Raw genomic sequence first — 22,190 nt, forward strand, 5'->3', positions numbered from 1 at the left:
CTCACGTAAGGTAGATTCTATGGGGAAGCATTGCCATAGAATCACATGATGATATTGACAATTACCCATCTAAAAATCTTTTTTATAGTGTTATTGTGCACTTTTAAATTGACACTGCATTCATTTCAGTGCTTGCATTTCAGCAGTGGTCTTCCCTCTCTTATATGTATTCTTGTAGATAACATGCTTTAGAACCTGGTGGGATGGAAGTTGCCACATCAATGTAAGAAATTATTACTGTCATTCTGACTGAATATTTCCTTTTTCATTTAATTTCTGAGCTGCAAAAATATACTTGAGTTGCTAGAATCTGTTACTTTCCATTTAAAAATGTCATTGCCATTTCAATTATACCCATTAGGGCCTGAATCTGTAAATTGTTCCATGAGGGCAGATCCTTGACCCTGCACAGAGCCCCAGTGAAATCAAAGACAACTGCATGGAACAACTTGCAGGATCAGGGCCTCTATTAGTTACACAATCTGTGTAACGATGCAATGGAATTGACGTAAGCCGAATTGACTTTTTGGCCCAAGGGCCACATCTAGACATGGAAATTGTAGGGTGGGCCATGAATGCTCACAAAATTGGGGCTGGGGTGTGGGAGGGAGTGAGGTCTCCAGCTGGGGGTGAGGGCTCTGGGGTGGGGCTGTGGATGAGAGGTTTGGGGTGCAGGAGAGGGATCAGGGCTGGGGCAAGGGATTGGGATGCGGGGTGGTGGGATGAGGTCTCTGGCTGGGGGTATGGGCTCTGAGGGGGTGGGGCCAGGGATGAGGGGTTTGGGGTATAGGAGGGTGCTCCAGGCTGGGACCAAGGGATTCGGAGGCTGGGAGGGGGATCAGGACTGGGGGAGGGGGTTGGAGTGTGAGAGGGGGTCAGGGGTGCAGGCTCTGAGTGGTGCTTACCTCAAGCAGCTCCCAGAAGCAGCAGCATGTTCCCCTCTGGCTCCTACATGGAGGCGCGGTCATGCAGCTCTGCACGTGCCCCATCTGCAGGAGCCGCCCCTACAGCTCCCATTGGCTGCGATTCCCAGCCAATAGGACCTGCGGGGGTGGCACTTGGAGCGGGGGCAGCATGTGGAGCCCCCTGGCTGCCCCTATGCATAGGAGTCGGAGAGGGGACATGCTGCTGCTTCTGGGAGCTGCGCGGAGCGGGGCAAACCCCAGATCCCACTTCCCGGCGGGAGCTCAAGAGCCAAATTAAAACATCTCATGGTACGGAAGTGGCCCGCGGGTCGTAGTTTGTCCACCCTGACGTATGCAGATACTGAGTGCATGCCAACATTGCAAAAAGAGAAATCTTGAGGGAATTCTGTCATAGAAGCTCTAGTTACAAAACATCATATGCAACAGTTTGGCATGTGTTCAAATGCTGTCCAAGTACTCTTATGATCTATTTATGTGTTGTATATCTTTAATCTGAGGTTTTGTATACAGTTTCCCTCCTTTTAATGGCATATTATTATTCTGCAACAAATATGGGGCCAGCACTTCAGCCTGTGTTTACCAGCACAGCTCCACTGACTTCAGTTTACACCAGGTCAGGATCTGGCCCCATGTTTAAAACATATTTTAAAACATGAACTGACCATTTCAATTAGACATCATGCAAGCTGACATAAAGTAGAATAAACATGTAACTCATTGTTCAAGTCTTCAGAATGGTAATACTAGAACATTGCAAGTTTTAACGCTTTTATTTATCCTTAAGGTACTAAATCAAACATCCCGTCTTGAAATTCAGCTGCTGGAAAATTCATTATCTACTTACAAGCTGGAAAAACAACTTCTGCAGCAGACACATGAAATACTGAAAATTCATGAGAAAAACAGGTGAGAGAAAATTATTAACCCCTTAAATGCTTTCTGTGTTTACCACAAATACTTTCCAATTCTACTCCTTTAAACCACTGGGGCAAATGGTTGTTCTGAGCCTTGAATAAACAAAAACATGTAGATGGAAAGTCTAAGTAAAATCTAGATTGACAGATACTGGGAAGCATAAGGAAATATCAGCAAATCAGCAAAACCAATTCTATATGGTACTAAGGTGTGGTAGTCCCTTAAGTTTTCAGACAATTAAATATACATAACTGGGTGAAAAGGCATAAGGAAAAGAGAAGTCTTCCGAAGTACATTTATAATATTGAAGTGGAAGAACTACCATGTTATGGGCTAAATTTTTCTCTTCAATCCTTAGTGTTGCACTCCAATTTAGTTAGTACCTGTTCTGTATGCAGAACTCCTCCTTATAGCAATGGGACACTACATATGTAATGACTGAAGGATGTACATTGGAGATCTGACTGTAGTCCAGAAGCTGAGGAGAATTTTGCCCCCTCTTTAACACTATAGAGCAGTAAGGAGACAGTAGCTAGTCCTCTAAATTTGGGTGTGAAAGAAATAATATAACTTCGGGGTTACATGCAAGAAGCACTCCATGTCATAGCAGCCATCTGGGTTCATGGAGTCAAAAATGAACTAAGGTTTGTGCAGGGATGCACAGTAGGGTTATAGTTTATTATGTGTCTGGCACCAGAGGCATGAGTGACATTTCACAGAAAAATAAAATAAAAGGTTCCTGCCCTGAAGAGCCTAAAATCTAAATTGACAACAAGAAGGAGTTTTTAAAGTATGTCAGGAACAAAAGGAATCTTAACCATGGTACTGGTCCATTACTAGATGGAAATGGTAGAATTGTCCATAATAATGCAGAAAAAAGTAGACGTGTTCAATAAATAGTTCTATTATCTATTTTTGGGAAAAAGAGATGATGATGATGATGGTGATGAGTAAATACTTACCATTTCAATAGTAGCTAAGGATGGTTTTGAATAATAGCTATTAAACTTAGAAATTTTTAAATCAGCAGATAACTTGCACCCAAGAGTTTTTAAAAAGTTGGTTGAGGAGCTCTCTGGACTATTAATGTTGATTTTCGATAAGTCTTGAACACCAGAGAAGTTCCAGACGACTGGAAGAAATCTAATGTTATGCCAATATTTTAAAAGGGTAAGTCGGATGACCAGGGTAACTTATAGGCCCATCAGCCTGACATCAACCTTGGACAAAATAATGGAACAGCTGATATGGGACTCAATTAATAAAGTATTAAAAGAGGTCATATAATTAATGTCAATCAATATGGGTTTATGGGAATTAGATTTTATCAAACTAATTTGATATCATTTTTGGATAAGATTACAAGATTGATTGAAAGCACTGATGTAGTATACTTATACTCCTGTAAGGCATTTTTCTTGGTATTGCATTATATTTTAATTATAAAACAAGAACAATGCAAAATAAATATGTCACACATTAAATAAATTAAAAATTGGCTAACTGATAGATCTCAAAATGTAACTGTATATAGGGAATAATCATTGAATGGATGTTTCTAGTTGGGTCACGCATCGATCAGTTCTTGGCACAACACTGTTTAACATTTTTATCGATGACTGGGCAGAAAACATAAATTTGTTACTGATATCAGTTGTGGATGACACAAGGATTGGGGGAAGTGGTAAATAATGAGGAGGAAAGGTCACTGAAACAGACTGATCTGGTATGATAGGTAAGCTGGGCATAATCAAACAATATGTGTTTTGATGCTGCCAAATGTCAGGGTGTACATTTAGGAGCAAAGAATGCAGGCATACTTACTGGATGGGAGACTCTCTCTGGGAAAAAGTGACTCTGAAAAGGACTTGGCTGTCCTCAGATATAATCAGCTGAATATGAGCGCCCAGTGAGATGCTGTGGTCAAAAGAGCTGAGCAATCCTTGTATAAATAAACAGAGGAATATTCACTAGCAGTGTGGAGGTTCTTATATCTCTGTATTTGACACTGGTGCAATCACTGTTGAAATACTGTGTCCGTTTTTGGTGTCCACAATTCAAGAAGGATGCTGAAAACTGGAGTAGAGATACAAGGATGATTAAAGGATTGGAAAAATTCCTTATACTGAGACACTCCAGTAGCTCAATTTCTTTAGTTTATCTTAAGGGGTGACTTGATCACAGTCTGCAAGTACCTACAAGGGGAACAGAAATGAGGGCTCTTTAATCTAACAGACAAAGGTATAATAAGATCCAATGGCTGAAAGCTGAAGCTAGACAAATTCAGATTAGAAATACGGTGCACATTTTTAACAGTGAGGAGTATTAACCATTGGGACAATTTACCAAGGGTTGTGGTGGATTCTGTGTTACTGAAAATCCTTAAATCAAGATTGGATGTTTTTCTAGTAGATATGCTGAAGTTCAACCACAATGATTGGACTTGAAGCAGGCTTAATTCAGGGAAGTCCTATGATCTGTGTTATACATGAGTTCAGATTAGATTATCACAATGGTCCCTTCCAGCCTTAAAATCTATGAATCTACAAAATTAGATGGATCACATAATGAGCAATGGCAACAAACTATTGGAAGATAGAAGGAGAGGAAACTGATGATGGTGGAGAAAGGAAAAGATGCCCCTGAGAGTGCATTATTATAAAGAAATGATTGCTAATTTTGATGCCTTTGCAGAAATGGTCAAATAATTCATTGTCAATAGTATTTGTTGTGAATGTTGGCAATTTATCAAATCTAATAATTATTTGTGCATACATTTTTGATTGAGAAGAAGTTGAATTGAATTGAGCATTGACTAAATGAGTTTCATAGATTTATAAAATTGGAAATATGTATGTTTTAATTTCACTTTTAATTGACTGAACAAATAATTGTATTGCCATTATCTGCTTAGCTGCAAGTATTTATTTAGAATGTGCAAGGGACAGAGTCATTTATGTGATGTCTTGTGTATTTAATGTTCTTTCTTTATTTATGTATCTTAACAATGTGTCAGGGTGCAAGGCATGTGTGGCAGTAAATAAACTTGACTTGACTTGACCTTTGGGTGGCTACACTGACATTCATGATGAAATGGTCTGTGACATGATGAAATAGTCTGAGTTTGTATATGGAAATAAAGAATGTGTTGAAAAGCAACATTTAAATTGTATTGTCTCCCTTTAGAAACATTGCTGTATAGGGCAAACAGAAAAATAGGAAGGAATGTGGTCTAGTGATTAAAGCAGGGACCTGGAGTGAGGACTTCTGGGTTCTGTCACCGACTCTTTTAGTAGCTGAAAGGAAGGATGGTGTTGTGGTTCATAGATTCTAAAGCCAGATGGGCCACTGTGCTCATTCAGTCCGGCCTTCTGTATAACAGAAGCCATAGAACTGCCCTGAATTAATTCCTGTTTGAACTATGGCAGATCTTTTAGAAAAACATCCAATCTTGATTTAAAAATTGCCAGGGACAGAGAGTCCACCGTGACACTGACTAAATTGTTCCAATAGTTAATTACTTTCACTGTTAAAAATGTGCACCCTATTTCCAGTCTGAATGTGTCTAGCTTCAACTTCTAGTCTGCTAGAGTGAGGAGTCCATTATTAAATTTCTGTTCCTTACGTAGGTACTTACAGACTCTGATCAAGTCACCTTTTAACCTTCTCTTTGTTATCCTAAACAGATTGAGTTCCTTGAGTCTATCACTATAAAGCATGTTTTCCAGTCCTCTAATCATTCTCATGGCTCTATGTAGTTAAGGCCCTGGATTGGGACTCAGGAGATCTGGGTTTAATTTCTAGTTCTGTCACTTGTGTGACACTGGACAAGTCATTTAGGTCCCGATCCTGCAATCACTTATGCACAAGTTTCTATTTCAGTACATGACTAGTCCCACTTAATTTTTCTGTGCCTCCATTCCCCATCTATAAAATGGGTATAATACTACTTTTTCGAATAATGTCCCAGTGGGTGCTCCATTTCAGGTGCGTATATGCCCCGTACACCTTTGATCAGGAATTTTCAGTGGCCGTGCCCATTTGCTCTTCACATATACCCTTGGTACCCTCATTCCCCTTAGCAATGGAACATAGATCAGCACAAACAAACCTCCTTCAGTTCTTTCTTGACCACCTTGGCCTGAAACAGAGTATATTATGGTGCCCATTTCTAGATTTCTCCATGCATAGCTTACTTCTACTGTTTGTTTTGGTTTTAGTCTACTATAGTTCTAGTTTTATTTTTAATATTCTTCATTTTATTTTTTCAAGGGGTTTTTATTTAGTTAGACAACCCTGTTACTCCTCCCATCCCCATCTTACCATTTGTGTGACAGGTCCTCCTCTCAGGAGTTGTTTCCCCAGAATATGCCTGGGACCTTTGGATTCAACTGCTGCTTCCCTTCTCAGGAACCTATCCTGGTCTGTGACAACCTATTCTTGTCGCATCCATTGTTTGGGAGATATGCACATCCCATCTAAAATCTGTTCAGCGTTCAAGAGTAGATCCAGAAAAAGTCTATTGGTACCGGAAAGTTCTAGGCCATTAAACCATTCCATTCTCTGGTACTTCCTTTCTCACCAGTATTGTCAAAAAGGGACAGACAATCAATGCCACCACTGTCTGTTTCCCCCTGGGACTAGGCTGAGGACATCTCTTTGACTCTCATATTTCAGTACAGGGATCACCTTGTTATCAGCCTACAGCCATCTCTTCAGACATTTTTTCTGAGAGACTTCTAGACCCAGACAGACTCATGATCTTGATTATCTGTCCTGGTATGAGCAACACTGGTTGCCCCTCCCGTTCCTTATGGACCCCTCAGTGGCCATACTGGGGCCCATAGGGTGCTTATTGTCAACAGTTTTGTAGAGCTCCCAACTACAAATGGGGATCACCACAGGAAACAGTCTCCTGCTAGACCTATTCATCAACAATCTCAAACCAAGATGAGTCTTTCAAGGGACAAGAGGTGAGAGCTGATAAAGAAGTAACACCACAAACTCATATCTCCTTATACTTACCAGATGAGACTGTGATGCCCCCTTCCCTCAGTTGTTGTGCAGATGATTTTTATACAATTTCAGGAGCTTATGAAAAGGATCACCAAATCACTTCAGATCCTTTTAGAGAAGGTTCAAGAAGAGTGGCCACATATATGAACAAAGCCGTGCTTGAACCTGCCAAAGCTATCTGGCAAACCCCAGCCACCATACTCCCAGCATGTAAAAGAGACAACCAAAAGCTCTTATGTTCCAGCTAACTACTCTGGTGGAGGGTGTGTAAATAAAAATTCAAACTTTTTGGTTGCTGATGCCATCAACAAGTGTGGCAGGCAACATCATTCTAAAGCAACATCATGATAAAGATGAAATGTCTAGATCTCTTTGGTTGTAAACACTACTCACGCCATGAGTTCAAGATTGCTGTCATGGGATCCCAGGCTCAGTATTGTCAAACAGCTCTGAATCAACCCTTGGCTTGATTCATCTCACTTCTTACCTAGCATTACAACTTCCAATTATTCCCTACTTGTTAAATCAGGACTCAGGTAGGGTTCTCTACCCTGATGTGAACATTCTGCAGCTCAGAGGTTTTTTTCCTAATGGTCCTCTGGGACAGAAGTTTTCTGTTCCACAGAAGTGCCACAGGTTTTGTTAAACAGCAGAAAGGACTCCACCATGAAGACTTATCTGCAAAAATGGAAGAGATTTTGGCATTGATGTATACAACAACAACAAGTCTTTCCTGTCTGTTCTTCCCTCTGAGCTAATGTAGATTACCTGTTGAATTTGAAGAAGCCTAGATTTCCTCTAAATTCCATTAAGGTTCATTTAGTGGTTATCATAGTCTTCCATTCTCCGTGGAGGAGTTTTCAGCATTTGCCCACTCCAAGACTTCCAGGTTCATTAAAGGGTTGATTAACCTTTTCCCACAAAACAGAAAGCCCACCACAATGTGGGATTTAAATTTGGTCCACAATTGTTTCATGAAACCAAACTTTGAGCCACTAGAAAAGTGCTCCTATCTACACTTGCTTATGAAGATGGCCTTTTTAGTGCCTGTAACCTCTGCCCAATGAATTGAAGAACCAGGGCCATTAGTGGCACATTCCCCCCTTTACAGGTTTCTACAAGTGGAAAGATTTCCTTTAGCCACATCCCAAGTTTTAACCTAAAATATCCTCAGAATTCCATATCAGTCAGGTCATCTTTCTTCCCTAACCCACATCAAAACAAGGAGGAAGCCACCCTCCACAACTGAGATGTTAGAAGAGCATTAGCCTTCTATTTGGACAGAATCAAACCAATTAGAAAGTCTCTCAGACTGTTGCTTTTGTGGACAGAACTAAAGGATCCACAATTTTCATCCAAAGACTATCAAAGTGGGATTTGGGATGCATCTTCTCTTGCTATGAGACTGTTAAAGTTCAGCACCCTCCTACAATAATAGCCTATTCTACCAAATGTCAGTCTACATTCATGGCACTGTTAAAAGACATACCAATTGCAGAAATTTGCAGAGGTGCCACTTGGGCTTCCGTTCACATCTTCCCGAACACTATGTTTTCATGCACGCTTCTAAGGCAGATGCTGCTTTTGATACTGCAGTTCTGTTGTCACTCTTAGGTCTGGCTTCAAAGCTCCCATCTCTTTCAGAGAGTACTGCTCATGAAGCACTTGAAGTGGAGCACCTATAGGGGCCTTGCATAAAAAAAAGGGCATAAAAAAGGAGAGTGTGACAGTCTTTACTCCTATGTTCACCCTTTTTACAAGCCTATGATACTTTTTGTATAAAGTATGCCTTGTGAGGTATCATTTGAAAACTCAGAATCTGCTGAACATTATTGTCCTGGTAAAATATGTGTGGTAACATTGTATAGAAAGTTGTAAAATTCTGCTGTATAAGATATGTTCCAAGTCTGGAGAACAGCTTCAGACCAGTTCCCTAGAGACAAAAAGCTAGCCAACACCTCAGCCAGATGTCAACAAAATCAAATGGACTATCCCTTGGTTAAGTGGCCATTCTTTGGCAGGAAGAAGGATGTGAGCAAGAAATTTACATATTGGCAAAGAAAACAGCTGCAGTTTCCCATCTCTCAGACAACCTGTCTCCTGAACCCAGCTGAAGATGATCTTCAAAGGGAAAAGAGAACTATGAGAAATGGGAAGAGAGGCCCCAAAATACTCCTACCTTTCTCTCTGCTCACAACAGCCACAATACATGAAAGGCAAAGAGACAGTCTTGGTTGAAAGGATTCCAACCAGCGAGACTGCAAAAGCATGTGGTGAGAGAGACATTTCACTTTGAATTCACTTAGCTTGTTAAATTACATGTTAGTTGTGTTTTACCTTTTAGTTTCTTTGTCACCAGTTCGGACTTTTATGCCTCATTACCTGTAATCACTTAAAACCTATCTTTCTTTAGTTAATAAACTTGTTTAATTGTTTTATCTAAACCAGTGTGTTTGAATTCAAATGTTTGGGAACCTCCATTTGAGATATCAGGGTTTGTGCATATCTTCTTTTATTAATGAAATGACAGACTTTCTATGAGCTTGTATTATCCAAAAGAAAAGAGCTGTGTACTGCAAGATTTACATTCCTGGTGACAAGTCTGTGACTTGGGATTTTCTGTTGTCACTCTGCAATATAATTCAGCAGTGTCTGACTAGAGCATTCATATAATTCGGCTGGGAGTAATTTACATGCTAGAGGCTGTTTGCGGAGCAGATCAGGAGTGGTTGCTCTCACAGCAAAGCAGTGTAAAAGGCTGGAGAACTGAGGGGAAACAGCTGTTCAGCAGTCCAGGTTATACCCTGGGTAATGTTACAAAGAGTTTACTTACCTTGTACAGTAACTGGAATTTTTTCAAGATGTTTGTCCCTATGTGTGCTCTACTACTAGGCCTCCTTCCCCTCTGCCTCGGAGTCGTGGGTCATGGGACTTTGCAGTAGATAAGGAAATGAGGAAAGTTCATCCATGCTGCTCTGTATACCCTTGGTATACACATATGCCATAATAGCACATTAGCAAACCAAATGGGCACTGAAACAAAAAATCTCTGATCAAAGGTGCACGGAGTGAATGCGTGTCTGAAGTGGATAGGGTTGCCAACCCTCCAGGATTGCCCTGGAGTCTCCAGGCATTAAAGATGAATGTTTAATTAAAGATTATGTCATGTAATGAAAACTCCAGAAATACGTCCAACCAAAATTGGCAACCATAGAAGTGGAGTACCTATAGGGATAAATATCTCCAAGAACTCCAGTCACTATACAAAGTAACCTCTCCTTCCTTTATCTATCTTGTCTTTTTAGATTCTAAGCTCTTTTGAACAGGGAGAGTCTCTTACTATGTACATATACAACACCCACTGCAATTTGTCCCACAATCATATAGTACATATTGGATGATCTTGTGAAATGTAATAACTGAAGGCTCATCTACATGGTGAGTTAGTACACAGCAAGCTAGGGTGTGAACCTATAGCAAAGCACTATACTCACTATACTCACTATACTCACGCACTAACTCATTGTATAGACAAGTCCTTAATATTGTGGTTTCCCAATAACTGTAAATATAAATGATTGTTTACGTCAGTGCAACTTATTCTTCCACAAGACATTTTAAAATAATGTTTTACATTTTGAGAATGTTCCTTGCTTTCAGTGCTTTCACTTTAAACCTTTTTTGAGGGGGATGCAGGGTTACCGATGCTCATAATTGATTGCCTGCTATCTCATTTAGTATGCAACTGCCGGAGGAAAAAGGAGAATCAGAGAAATGAGTATAGACATAGCAGACTTGCCAATCTAGGCATTACACAGGAATAGGTAAACCAAGTGAAGTTTGTTTAAGCAGACAAATGTTTAAGCAGACAAGTGTTAGCAGATTCAGCACAAGAACAGTCAGACCATATACAAGGAAGATTATGATAATTTCTCCAGGAATACTTTTATTGGACACTACCTCCACTCTTGTGTGCCAGAAGTAATGAGAAACACAGTGCCACTGGGTGGAGTTTTAGACACACATTTTGGTTTCAATGTTTGGTTTTCAAGAAGAGCTTGATTTTTCTACTCCATTATACGAGCTTTATTTCCTATTCCTTACTGTAATTCCATTGACTTCAACAGATGAAATGAAGTAGAGAATGAGGCCCCAGCATTTTACTGGATTTAAAGAAATATGGGAATATAGGTAATACCACACCAGATCAGTGCTCCATCTACTTCACTGGCAATGTCCAGTGCTTGATACTAGACAGGGAGTTTCAAGAAAACTTGTAGTGGACAACTATAGAATAACCTGTCCCACAGGGGAAATTTCTCTCTAACCTCTCACAGCTAGAAGAATACAGCCGGAGAATAAGGATTTAAATCCCATTTCTCTCTCTCTCTCTCTCTCTCTCTCTCTCTCTCTCTCCTCTGTATATGGATGTGATTATATATTTGGCCAGACTTTTCTTAGTACAATGATAATACTTGTCTTTACCTGTTGAATAGATCAAAGGCAAAGTAAATCACACTGTCTATGGTTAAAATGTCCAGACTTTTTAAAGATTACTTTTAATGCAAGCGGTTAAGATAACTTTTGATGCAAGAGATTCCCCTCTCCCTGACCTAATTCATACCCTCTTCCCAAGCACATCTAAACTGAGGCATCTCAAAATATAAGTAAAAATCCCCTTTAAGATACTATGGTCTGGATTGGATTAGTAAAAACACTGTGTACCTTGCAATGCAGTTTGCTTAAATAAAGCTTTCCATCTTCCCAGGAGGGTTTCAAGAGTGCTGTCTCCATGTTCTACTTCATCACCTTTCAAAATGACATTGGCCCTCACTGGAAGTCTGTGTGTTGGCTTCGGTACTGGCCTGCTAACCTCTCTAGAATTATCAGGAAGGTTTATGAATAATGTTATACATGATGCAGTCATGCTGAGCTATCCTGCTGGCTTACATCCTGATAAATGTAACACATCATTTGTATGGTAGAAAATAGATTACTGGCTACACTAATACCAACAGAATAAACAATATACAGAAGTATGCTTAAAATGTAAGGCAAATTGAAGTTGACTTTTTTCTGCATTGTACCTAACAACTCTAAAGAGTCCCTGTCAACATGGTCAGGCCCAATATGTAAACTACAATAACAATAATATCCTTTTCTTTATACTATTATTCTGATACCAGAAAGACTATTTGAGCTCCTAGCTGAAGGCTGCAACATGTAAAAAAATCAGCTTGCTCACAGGGTAACCTTACAGTGAGCAGTGGTTTATTTTTATCAGTGTTGTGCCCTAGCTGTACTTCCCGACTATTCCATTCTAATGAGTAGACAGGGTTTAAAAGTGTACAGGGAAGTCATATTCTCTGTCTACTCACACACAAAAAAAGGAGCAGAGAGTCATTCAAGTCACAGCTATGGCATTTTGATTGAAAGCATTATCAAGGAATAGTACCGCATAATTACTGCAGTAGACAATTATAGATCATTTGGATGGTAAAGTCCATTAGAACAAAGACTATATATCCCCTTTTTGTCTTGCAGAGCACAAGGCCTTTACTTAACCAATAATAAATCATTGATATTGGTTTCATTTTAACCACAATATTTTTGTTAGTGCCCCTTTAAAATACAGCGATGATTGAAAACTTGGTAAACTCTTTGTTCACAGACCTTCCATGAGGGTAACCTGTTAATGGTGAATGAACTTTTGAAGGTTTGTGGAGTTAGGCTGGATCTGATAAACCTTCAAACTTATCTGAATTTCTTTGAAATTGTTTGGTCTCAACACCAGGCTAAAAAAACCCGAAACAGGATTTTTGTGAGCAATTTCTAGAACTTCCTTGCTGTAAAATCATGGGTGAAACTTTGGCCCCACTGGAGTGAAAGGTCATGACAGCAACCTTTCTCATGCTATTTAGGTAATTCTGTCCTTTCAGACCAGTCAGTGCAGAAGCCTCCAGTCTAAATAAAGTTTTGAGTTTTGCTCAGTTTTGAGAGATGGTTCTCCCTGGTTCTTAACAAAACTGAACCAAATTCTGTGGGCTTATATCATTGGTGAATGTGTCACAGGGAGTTCACCTGTCCTCAGAGCATATTCTTGTCCTTCATATCTTTGAGGCCTTTATATCTAGGGAAAAAAACATTGTAGAGATACAGGTCACCACATACACATTCCTTAACAATTTACTCGTTTTGCAGTATATAATACTATTTTCATCTACATAGCAAAGCATAAAGTAACCAGGCACTATGTCACCCCATCTTTGCACCACATGTTGTTGACACTATCCTCATAAATATAAAGATGTGTTATTGCTAAAGCAATAAAACATCTGCAGGCTGCCTCTCTGCATAGACTCCAAACAGGGAAGCTCTATGCATTGTCATCTTATTCTTCCTTGCCTGACATGGGCAATGTTACTATAAATAAGACACAGTGAACTGTCATCGCCATGGATTCATTTACTGTTATGTTAAGAAACGTATGATGTAAAACAAACAATGCAGCAATCCATGTTGTGGCAGTCAACCCTTCTTTTCTGTGAAAACATTAAGACATAGACACAGATGTAAAATGTTGTATGGTTAGAACTAAATTCTGTCCTATACTGCCTGGGTGGCCTGATGGGAATTTAGAGAGCATCTAGTCTTCCCTTACCCTTCAGCCGCCCAGAAAAATTCCAACCTAGCAACCTTGAGAATGCTACCAGCTACTCCACTGTCCCGCACAGCATGGCCCTAACAGACATGTGTTCCAGACAGGGTGCATGATTCTCGTTTTCAAACTAGTTACATTATTACAAATTATAACATAATATACCATAAAAGTTGAAATGAGAAAGTCAAAATGAAACATTTCGGCCATATTGCAATGAACCATTTTGATAATTTCCCATGAAGATTTTGATGGAATTTACAAGTTCCTGCCAAATGTTAAGTTTTGTTGCATCATCATTTTCTAACAGAAAACTGTTCAGTCTTAAAATTTTTGATGAGCCCTGGCTAGAAGAGACCTTTAAAATCATCTAGTCAGTACATAACATGAGGCATAGAATATCATCAAGTGATTCCTGAATAAGTTGTAGCTGAGCTAGAGCACCCATCTTTTAGACCTACATTCAGTGTTGTTTAACTTGTAGTGATGGAGAATTAACCACATCCTTTGGCAATGTATTAAAATAGTTTACTACCTTCACAGTTAAAAATGTGCACATTGTTTTCATTTTGAATATTTCTAGCTTCAACTTCCAATATACTGTATCTTTTTATATATTTGTCAATGAGATTAAAGAGCCTTGAGTATCAGTCAACTTCTCCCTTCCAGCTGGGGGCAAGGATGATGCCAAGAAAGTGGTACTCTGCTTATGTAGCTCTGCCTGGCTTTCACAGAAAAGGATGGGACAAGCTTGCACAATATATTTCCTTGAGTGTCCTGTTAAGTGCAAAATTCATAACGTCTGGGGGAAAGAGATTTGCTATTGGATTTACTTAGGGGTTTGTTTTGTTTTAGCTTTAAGCTTTATATTACTCTAGTGTGTACAGCAAATCCAGGGTCTGAGTTTAATCTTTACACTGTTATCATTTGTAACAACTCACATTAAGACCCCATGATATTTAATAGAAACAACTCCATAAGGATTTTATTACATTTCTCCGTTAGCTTAAATGACCTGAAATAAAATAGGCATTTTGCCACTCATCTATTACCCAGCAGTAAAAACCAAGGTGCGGAGAAAGAGAAAATAAATAAAATCTAGGATTAACTTGGATAGGAAGTGGCCTATTGGTAAGTTTGAGATCAATGGTTGGGTTCATGATATGAGAAACACCTCCTTTGGCATATACAGTAGAATCACTGATCAGAAGTTCAGCAGTTGGGAGGTTTTCATTTCTTTATCTAATATTAATAAAAACCTTGATTTGCTGAACTCCTACAATAATGCCGAAGTATCGGCACTGACAAGATTATAGGATGGTAGTTACATATATCCTAGCTGTCCTGTTGCATCCACAACTCCTTTTGATCTTTATAAAATGAACATGGGGCGGGGGGAAGAGGAAGGAGTACAAGGAGGGGGAAAGTGTTTGCATACATTTATTCTAAAATTAGCCATAACATTTGATGAAAGCAAATCAGTTATTTTTCTACAGTTGTACTCAAGATTTTCCTGGCTGAGGAGATATAAACAATGAGAATTCAGAAGGCCTCTGAGTTACCGTATGAGTCATCATCTTCATTTTTTTGTTGTGCAAGAAAAGTTCCTTATGAGTGATTTTGACAAAATAGGGATCCCACATTAAGAATCCGACTTCCTAATATACCTTTTGGGAAAAGAAACTCCTTTGCGATATGGAAGTGGGTACCGCTCACCTGTGCAAATTTTCCTTTCCCATCTTCACAAGCCACTTAAAATCTCCCAAGACCCTACAAGTTGAGAATCACGATTATGACATGAGACAACATTTTATTAAAATTATACAAAAGTTTATACAAAGTACTGAATTGATTATTGGGTTATTTTTAACTAAAGTTGTCCTATAATGCATTACATTCTAATGATCTGGAAGTTATTTGCACTGGATTGATTATTCCAAGGTTATATAAGATGTCTATATCTTGTTAGCATGCCTAGACACAAACCAGTTAAACTATCTCTTTTTCAGTACATTTTCAGCATCATTTTCTTCACTACAAAGGTGTGTAAATTTGTCAGCTGTAACTCTAATTTTCCATTTAATTATTATAAGAGACAGTGTCTTTCATATCAGACAGACTGCAGGCTATGTTTCTTTGTTTCTCTCAATATTTTAGCATATCAAGTCTCATATGAAGCAATTAGAAGAGTTCACAGGAGTCTTTGAGAGGAAAACATAAGACAATGGCACAAGGGAACAAAGTTACAGTTTTAGGCACTGGTCCTAACAAGGCGTGCATTAGTCTTTGTAGGATCAAGGCCTTAGATTGCAATTTAGGAGCCTCCTGCTCTGCAAATGTAATGCACTGCTAATAAGCCAAAGCTTATGGGAGGATTCCATATGAGACCATATGATAAAAATAGATGCAAGTAGTCTGGGGATTGTTCTGTGTTTCTCTTATATTCTTTCAAAGATGCTTTCTTGAATCCATTAGACTATTGTTTAGATTTTTTTAGTATTGGCTCCATATCCCTTGGCTGGTTCCCCATTGTTCCCAAGTTTTTACCTTCTTGTGCTCACAGCTCTACACAATTCTGCTCCAGCCTACCCCACTGAGCCCATCTCTTATCACATTGCCCCATCAACAACTCCACCAACAACTTCCATGCCCTGTTCATCTTTTCTCCCTCTCCAACTCCAAAGTTGACTCTACAACTTTTTTGCACATGCAAAAAATATAGTTGGAACTGCATGCCTTATTTGGATGCTTAACTATCTGCCCAAAGTGGATAACTACATGTACAAATTTCCAGCGAGGTACATAACCGACCTCTTGTGCATGCAGTTCCCTAAGGTGGGTGTACAAATTAGGAATGCAAGCACGTGTACTTTTGCACCTGTAACATACTTTGCACTGTTTAGAAAGCGAGATCCTAGATGTCAATCATGTTTAGATGCTAGATGGAATATACCAACCCCTTGGCTAACGTTTTAAAGTGAAGTTATGGCCATGAGTTTATTGCCTTTTTTAAACATGAGTAATTCATGTGCTGAACTCTGCATACAACCAAATGATAAAATCAGCACCAGCTTCTGTACCAATGTATATTAATACTAATTAATGTCTGTTGTTTTTTTTTTAAAGTTTACTTGAGCATAAAATATTAGAAATGGAAGAAAGGCATAAAGAAGAGTTGGATACTTTGAAGGAGGAAAAAGAGAACCTTCAAGGCTTAGTCTCACGCCAAAGTTACATAATCCAGGAGCTAGAGAAGCAGTTAAACAAGGCAACTAACAACAACAGTGTCCTGCAGAAACAACAGCTGGAATTGATGGACACAGTTCACAGTCTGGTCAATCTTTGCTCCAAAGGAGGAGGTAAGAGAGTAACATCTCTAAAAGTCTCAGAAATTTCTTACTAGAGCAGTGGTTCCCAAACTTGTTCCGCCACCTGTGCAGGGAAAGCCCTTGGCGAGCTGGGCCGGTTTGTTTACTTGCCATGTCCGCAGGTTCGGTTGATCACGGCTCCCAGTGGCTACGGTTCGCTGCTCCAGGCCAATGGGAGCTGCTGGAAGCAGCGGCCAGTATGTCCCTCGGCCCGCAGGCAGGTAAACAAACTGGCCCGGTCCGCCAGGGGCTTTCCCTGCACAAGCGGCGGAATAAGTTTGGGAACCATGGCACTAGAGTGACACATTGGTGAGGGGAGGGTCAAATTTACTTGTATAGGTCAAAAAAGAAAAGAGTCTCTGACATTCTGAGGTAATCAAGGACAAAGTAGCTTAGGAAAACATTTGAACATGGATAGTTCTTGAGATATTGCTGAGAGTGAACATGATGCCAACAAGTATGTTTGACTTTTTGGTTGAAGCTCTTGTGCCAAATCTTCAGTTGATGTAAATTGGCTCCACTGAGTGATACCAAATTATAGCCCAGGAGGATCTGACTCCTTATGACTTGTTGTTTTTCAGATATTTTCTGAATATTACGTTTCTCCTTATTTTTCTATTTTTTTTATTATTTCTTTGTTTCCAGTTGCACCCATAGTGTGGTAAGTACTGAACAAACATGGAAGATGGAATAGGTTCTGCCTTGAAGACATTACAATCCAAACCCAGGCAGACAAAAATGGCAGAGGCAATGGGTAGACTATATGGCCAGTCATCAGGGTTATCATTGGTTACATCTTAATAAAGCATTTTAAAATGTATTATTATTAGATGTCTAGCTCTTGAGGGGCAATCTCTAGTTGCTTAACATGCTTGAAATTATTAGTCAACACATTCCTGTAGTATCACGAAAAAATTCTTCTTCCAGAGTGATTTTAATTCTCAGACCTTTAATTCTCAGGCCCTGCAGACCAACTCAGGAGAGGCATTCCATGCATCAAAAGTAGCATGGAAGAAAACATAGAGTTGTTGTAGGAGAAAAGGACAAACAGTTTGTCAAAGGGTGGCATCATGAGGTGAGGAGGTGGCGGCAGAGTGTGAAAAGGGCTCAGAAGAAGATAGGCTAAGCAGAGTCTTGCAGCACAAGGACAAGAGTTGCTGAGGAGGAGGAGATGGATTCAAAGAGAAATTCCAGTGAGAATTCAAGGGGAAGATGACATGATCAGAACAATGAGTAAGGGAGATGATCTTTGTCGATGTGTTCTATATGGACTGTTGAGGAGATATTGTGGATGTCAGGGAGGTCAAAGCGGAGGTTGAAATTAAAGATATGTGATTTGGCTAGGAAGAGGTCATCAAAAACCTTGTCAAGAAAATCCAGGAGCAAGTTGGAGGAGAGGCACACAAGGCAAAGGCAGCAAATGGCACATTCAGAGAGTTTAGAGATGAAGGGAAGAAAGAAGATGGGCCAATAGCTGAACAGGCAAGTGAGGCTGAGGGATGACATTCTAGAGAGAAAGTCCAGAGCATATGTGACTTGTGATTATATAACTGATTCCTGTACCAGTGCAAGTATATGCATAGAGATGTGCAGGTAAAAAAAAACTGGCACCTGCATCATTGTAGTCTGATAGAACTAAGAGTCAAAAAGATCTAATAGATGATCCAATCTAGTTTGTTCCCTTGAGAACATTGCCATGCCCCTTGTGATGCTTGTATCTGAATAGTTCCAGTGACTAGGATTCCATCTTCTTCCCTTGGAAGATTTTTTTCACATTCCGATCTTATTGATGGCATGCTTTTTTCTCATGTCCATTCTAAATCTTCCCTTTCTCTGTTGCTTTGACTTATTCCATGCTAAACAGTTCTTCAGCACCTTAAATTAAATAAAATCTTTTTTAAACAGTATGCTCTCATACCAATAGTTCAGCATTGTGAAGCAATTCAAATCCTCTAATGTATTTTATGGTCTTCTGGCAAGGAAATCTGGCAGAGTTTTGCTCAGCCTGTTTTAACAGCGCTCAGGAGCATTTTGAAATTAATATCAATGTGAGAGAGATATTATTTTCATACAGAGATGAACTGCAAGCTGTTGTAAAGACTGAAAACAGATTTTCTAGCCATCTTGAATTAGATTCAAACAAAATATTTTTCCTCTTAATTATGGAGATTTCAGACATCAATTGGTTCTTATAAAGACTTTGAACCAGGATTTTCAAAAAAATCAGAACTTAGGCTACTGGGTCCATATATAGGTACCTGGATAAGGGAATTTTCAGAAGTGCTCAGCACCAAACAACTCCCATTGAATTCAATGAAAGCTAAAGCTATTTACATGTCTAAATGTAGACTTGGTAGCCTAAGTTTAGACACCTCCATCTCATTCCCCATATCTCTTTGTATTTAGTAGCTGACTCAGATTCATGCTTGGATACTATGTTGATTGGCATATTGTAAATACCTAAATCAGTTTACATAGAGATAGAGCACTTTCAGAGAAATACCTGTTTGCTATATATTTAAATCTATATGACTTACAAGTTTTAGGAAATAAATTGTTTCTCAGAATTAAAAAAAGCCACAGAAAAGCTTTTGTTAAAATAACAACATTAACATAGAACACCAGACCATTTTAAAGAAATCTTGGACACATACGCGGATTTTTAAAAAATTATTACCAGCATCAATTTGTGAAAATAATTATTATACATACTGAAGCCTGTGTCAAGTACAAGGTATGCATGCTGGCAAAAACAATTGGAACTACTGTAATTTAGCCATAACTACTCAGGGAAAATATGTAAAGTACCCTTTAGTTAGTTAAACACAAATATCTGCTATCTGTGTACTAGCATTCAAAACATAGAGTTAAGGTAAGATTTTTTGAGTGATAGATAATAACAATTAAAATATTATTTATAAATTAATGGTATACCCATATCTTTTATACTGTGCTCAGTTCTGGTTATCTGATCTCATAAAAGATATTGAAGAAATGGAAATGCTCCAGAATAGGGCAATGAAAATTATTAGAGACATGGAAAGACTTCTATTTGAGGAGAGAGTATAAATATAAGACTATTTTGTCAAAAGTGAGAGGAATACGTTGACATGATATAGGTATATAAAATAATGAATGGTAGAAAGAAGAGCAATTGGACACTCCCTTCTTACCTCTTATTATAAAACACAAACACAAGAGTATCTAATCAAATGAAAAGGCAGTTTTTTTCACTGATAAAAGAAAATAATTAACCTCTGGAACTCATTGCCACTTGATATTATTGAAACAAAGAGCTCAGTCGGATTTTAAAATGATTAGACAGTTATGTGAATAACAACAATATCTACACTCAAATTAGGTAGGGTGAGAACTGACAAGGGATATAAATCTTCAAACTTCAGGACAAGAATTAACTAACTATCCATTCTTGGGACTGGGTTGAAATTTACCCAATGGACATGTTATTCCATAAACGATTATAGGCAGATCACACTTTCCTCTGAACAGAGCCAGCCTTCGTAGTCCCAAAAAGTCTCAGTCACAGAATCCCTTTAATTTGACAGACCTAAGAATGCAAAAGACAATCTCAGCTTTCATTTAAAAAGAATAGTTTCTAGTCTTTTGCCTTATAACAATAGTATTGTAAATGTGAATTGATGTGAACCTATTCCCACTGGAGGGCCAGTGCTGTCCATACTGATGCTGATGGTGCTAGGACCACTGCAAATTCACCCCAGCCATCTGAGTCAGCAACTCTGCTGAGCAGCTAGCATAAACTCTGCACACCGGGGGGGAGGGGCGGGGGGGGCAGGAGTAGTTTAATATTTTCAGAGGCAGCATGCCTATTTGATTAAACAAGGCACCGAGGGCCAGATTTTCAAAGTGCCCACATATCGGTGCCCAAAGATGCAATAGGTGCCTAATGAGATTTTCAAAAGTGTCTAACTTCTTTGCTTTTGAAAATCCCACTAGGTACCTATCTGCTTCTCTAGATGCCAAAATACCTTTGAAAATACAGCCCTAAGAGAATAAGCTCTGATACTGCCTGCCTGTTTGGCTTTTGTCAAGGTCAGATGACATGAGCCAGGTTAGATGACATGGTGATAACAATTCTTACAGTTGGTCTACAGCAGTATTTTCACTATTGCTAGGCCAAGGGAAGGAATTTCTGAAAGTTCTCAGTGTATAAAGGCAAATGAGAGAATGGGAGTAAAGGTCACACAGCCAATCACTTAAAAAAGTAGAGGTGAACCTAAGTTGCAAAATTTGGATCTAGATCTGAATTTCAAATTCCCCAAATACCTGAGGTGTTTACATCTCTGGGTTTGGTACAGACTACATTTGAGACAGGGGCCACCTGTAAAATTTCCAACCAATTCTCAGTCTGGATTCCAAAACCAACCACTCAGTGTTGCCAGTGTGATCAATTCTATGGCTTTAGTTTATGCTGATCTGTAAAAATATATTCTCCACTAGATCAGAAAACCTATGGATAGGACAAATATACATGATATCACAGGGCCCCAGACATCTCGAGTTTGTCCATATTTATTGCTAACAGAGTTGTCATATAGTTTGTTTAAACTTTTTTTTTTTTTTAATGTGGCAGTGGGGAATTTTGGCACCAACTCATTTCTAAAATAACAGGTCTTTCAAAAACTAGCCTTCCTGTTAAAAGACTGGTGTGCATTATGGAATTTTAAGGGAACTTGTTTAGGATTAAATCATTTTCAAATCCAGTCATAGATAAGGGCCAAAGGCTTCCCTCCCATCCACAATGCAGAGAGGAGCAAAGGAACAGGAAAGTAGGGCCAAAGGCCCCCAAATCTACTGGTGACAAAGATGCATCCCCACGACTGCAGAAGCCCCTTCCGCATGCAGAGATGGGGAGGATTTGGAGCAGTGGTTGTACATGACATGGTTTGAGGATCTGGTGGATTTCTGATGAAATTCATACATGAATTAATGCCAGCAAGATCAGCTTCAACGGAGGTATTGCCCATATGGAGAGGGGAAGCCAGTGACTGGCTAGTAGATTGTAGAATTTGTCCCAACAGAAAGCAATAGAAAATCCTTGCCTAGCAAAAAATAGCCTATTATTGTATTGTGCCTATAATATTAAATTTACTTTGCATATTATAAACAAATTTAAATAATATGATAGGTGGCCTACCCTTTTCCCCTCCCCCACTTAAAAGGGAGTCTAAAAAACCCCAAAGGACTGTTTGGGTTCTTTATCAATGTGGTTATTCATTTTTCCTGTTGTTGTTTTTTCTTTTGTGTGTCAGACTACATAATAACATA

At 39.1% G+C, this 22,190-nt stretch overlaps 1 protein-coding gene across 3 annotated transcripts in view; it reads left to right on the plus strand.

Moving 5' to 3' along the window:
- ANGPT1 (angiopoietin 1) overlaps positions 1-22,190 on the plus strand; it is a 209,831-nt gene that overhangs the window by 106,267 nt on the left and 81,374 nt on the right. For all 3 annotated transcript variants that reach the window (XM_084618518.1, XM_084618519.1, XM_084618520.1), the window contains 2 exons: positions 1,711-1,832; positions 16,642-16,874. In XM_084618518.1, the coding sequence (XP_084474644.1) occupies positions 1,711-1,832; positions 16,642-16,874 (355 nt within the window). The remainder of the gene's footprint in view (positions 1-1,710; positions 1,833-16,641; positions 16,875-22,190) is intronic.

This window comes from Lepidochelys olivacea, assembly GCF_965140295.1.
Source record: "Lepidochelys olivacea isolate rLepOli2 genome assembly, chromosome: 2".
Taxonomy (NCBI): Eukaryota; Metazoa; Chordata; order Testudines; family Cheloniidae; genus Lepidochelys; species Lepidochelys olivacea.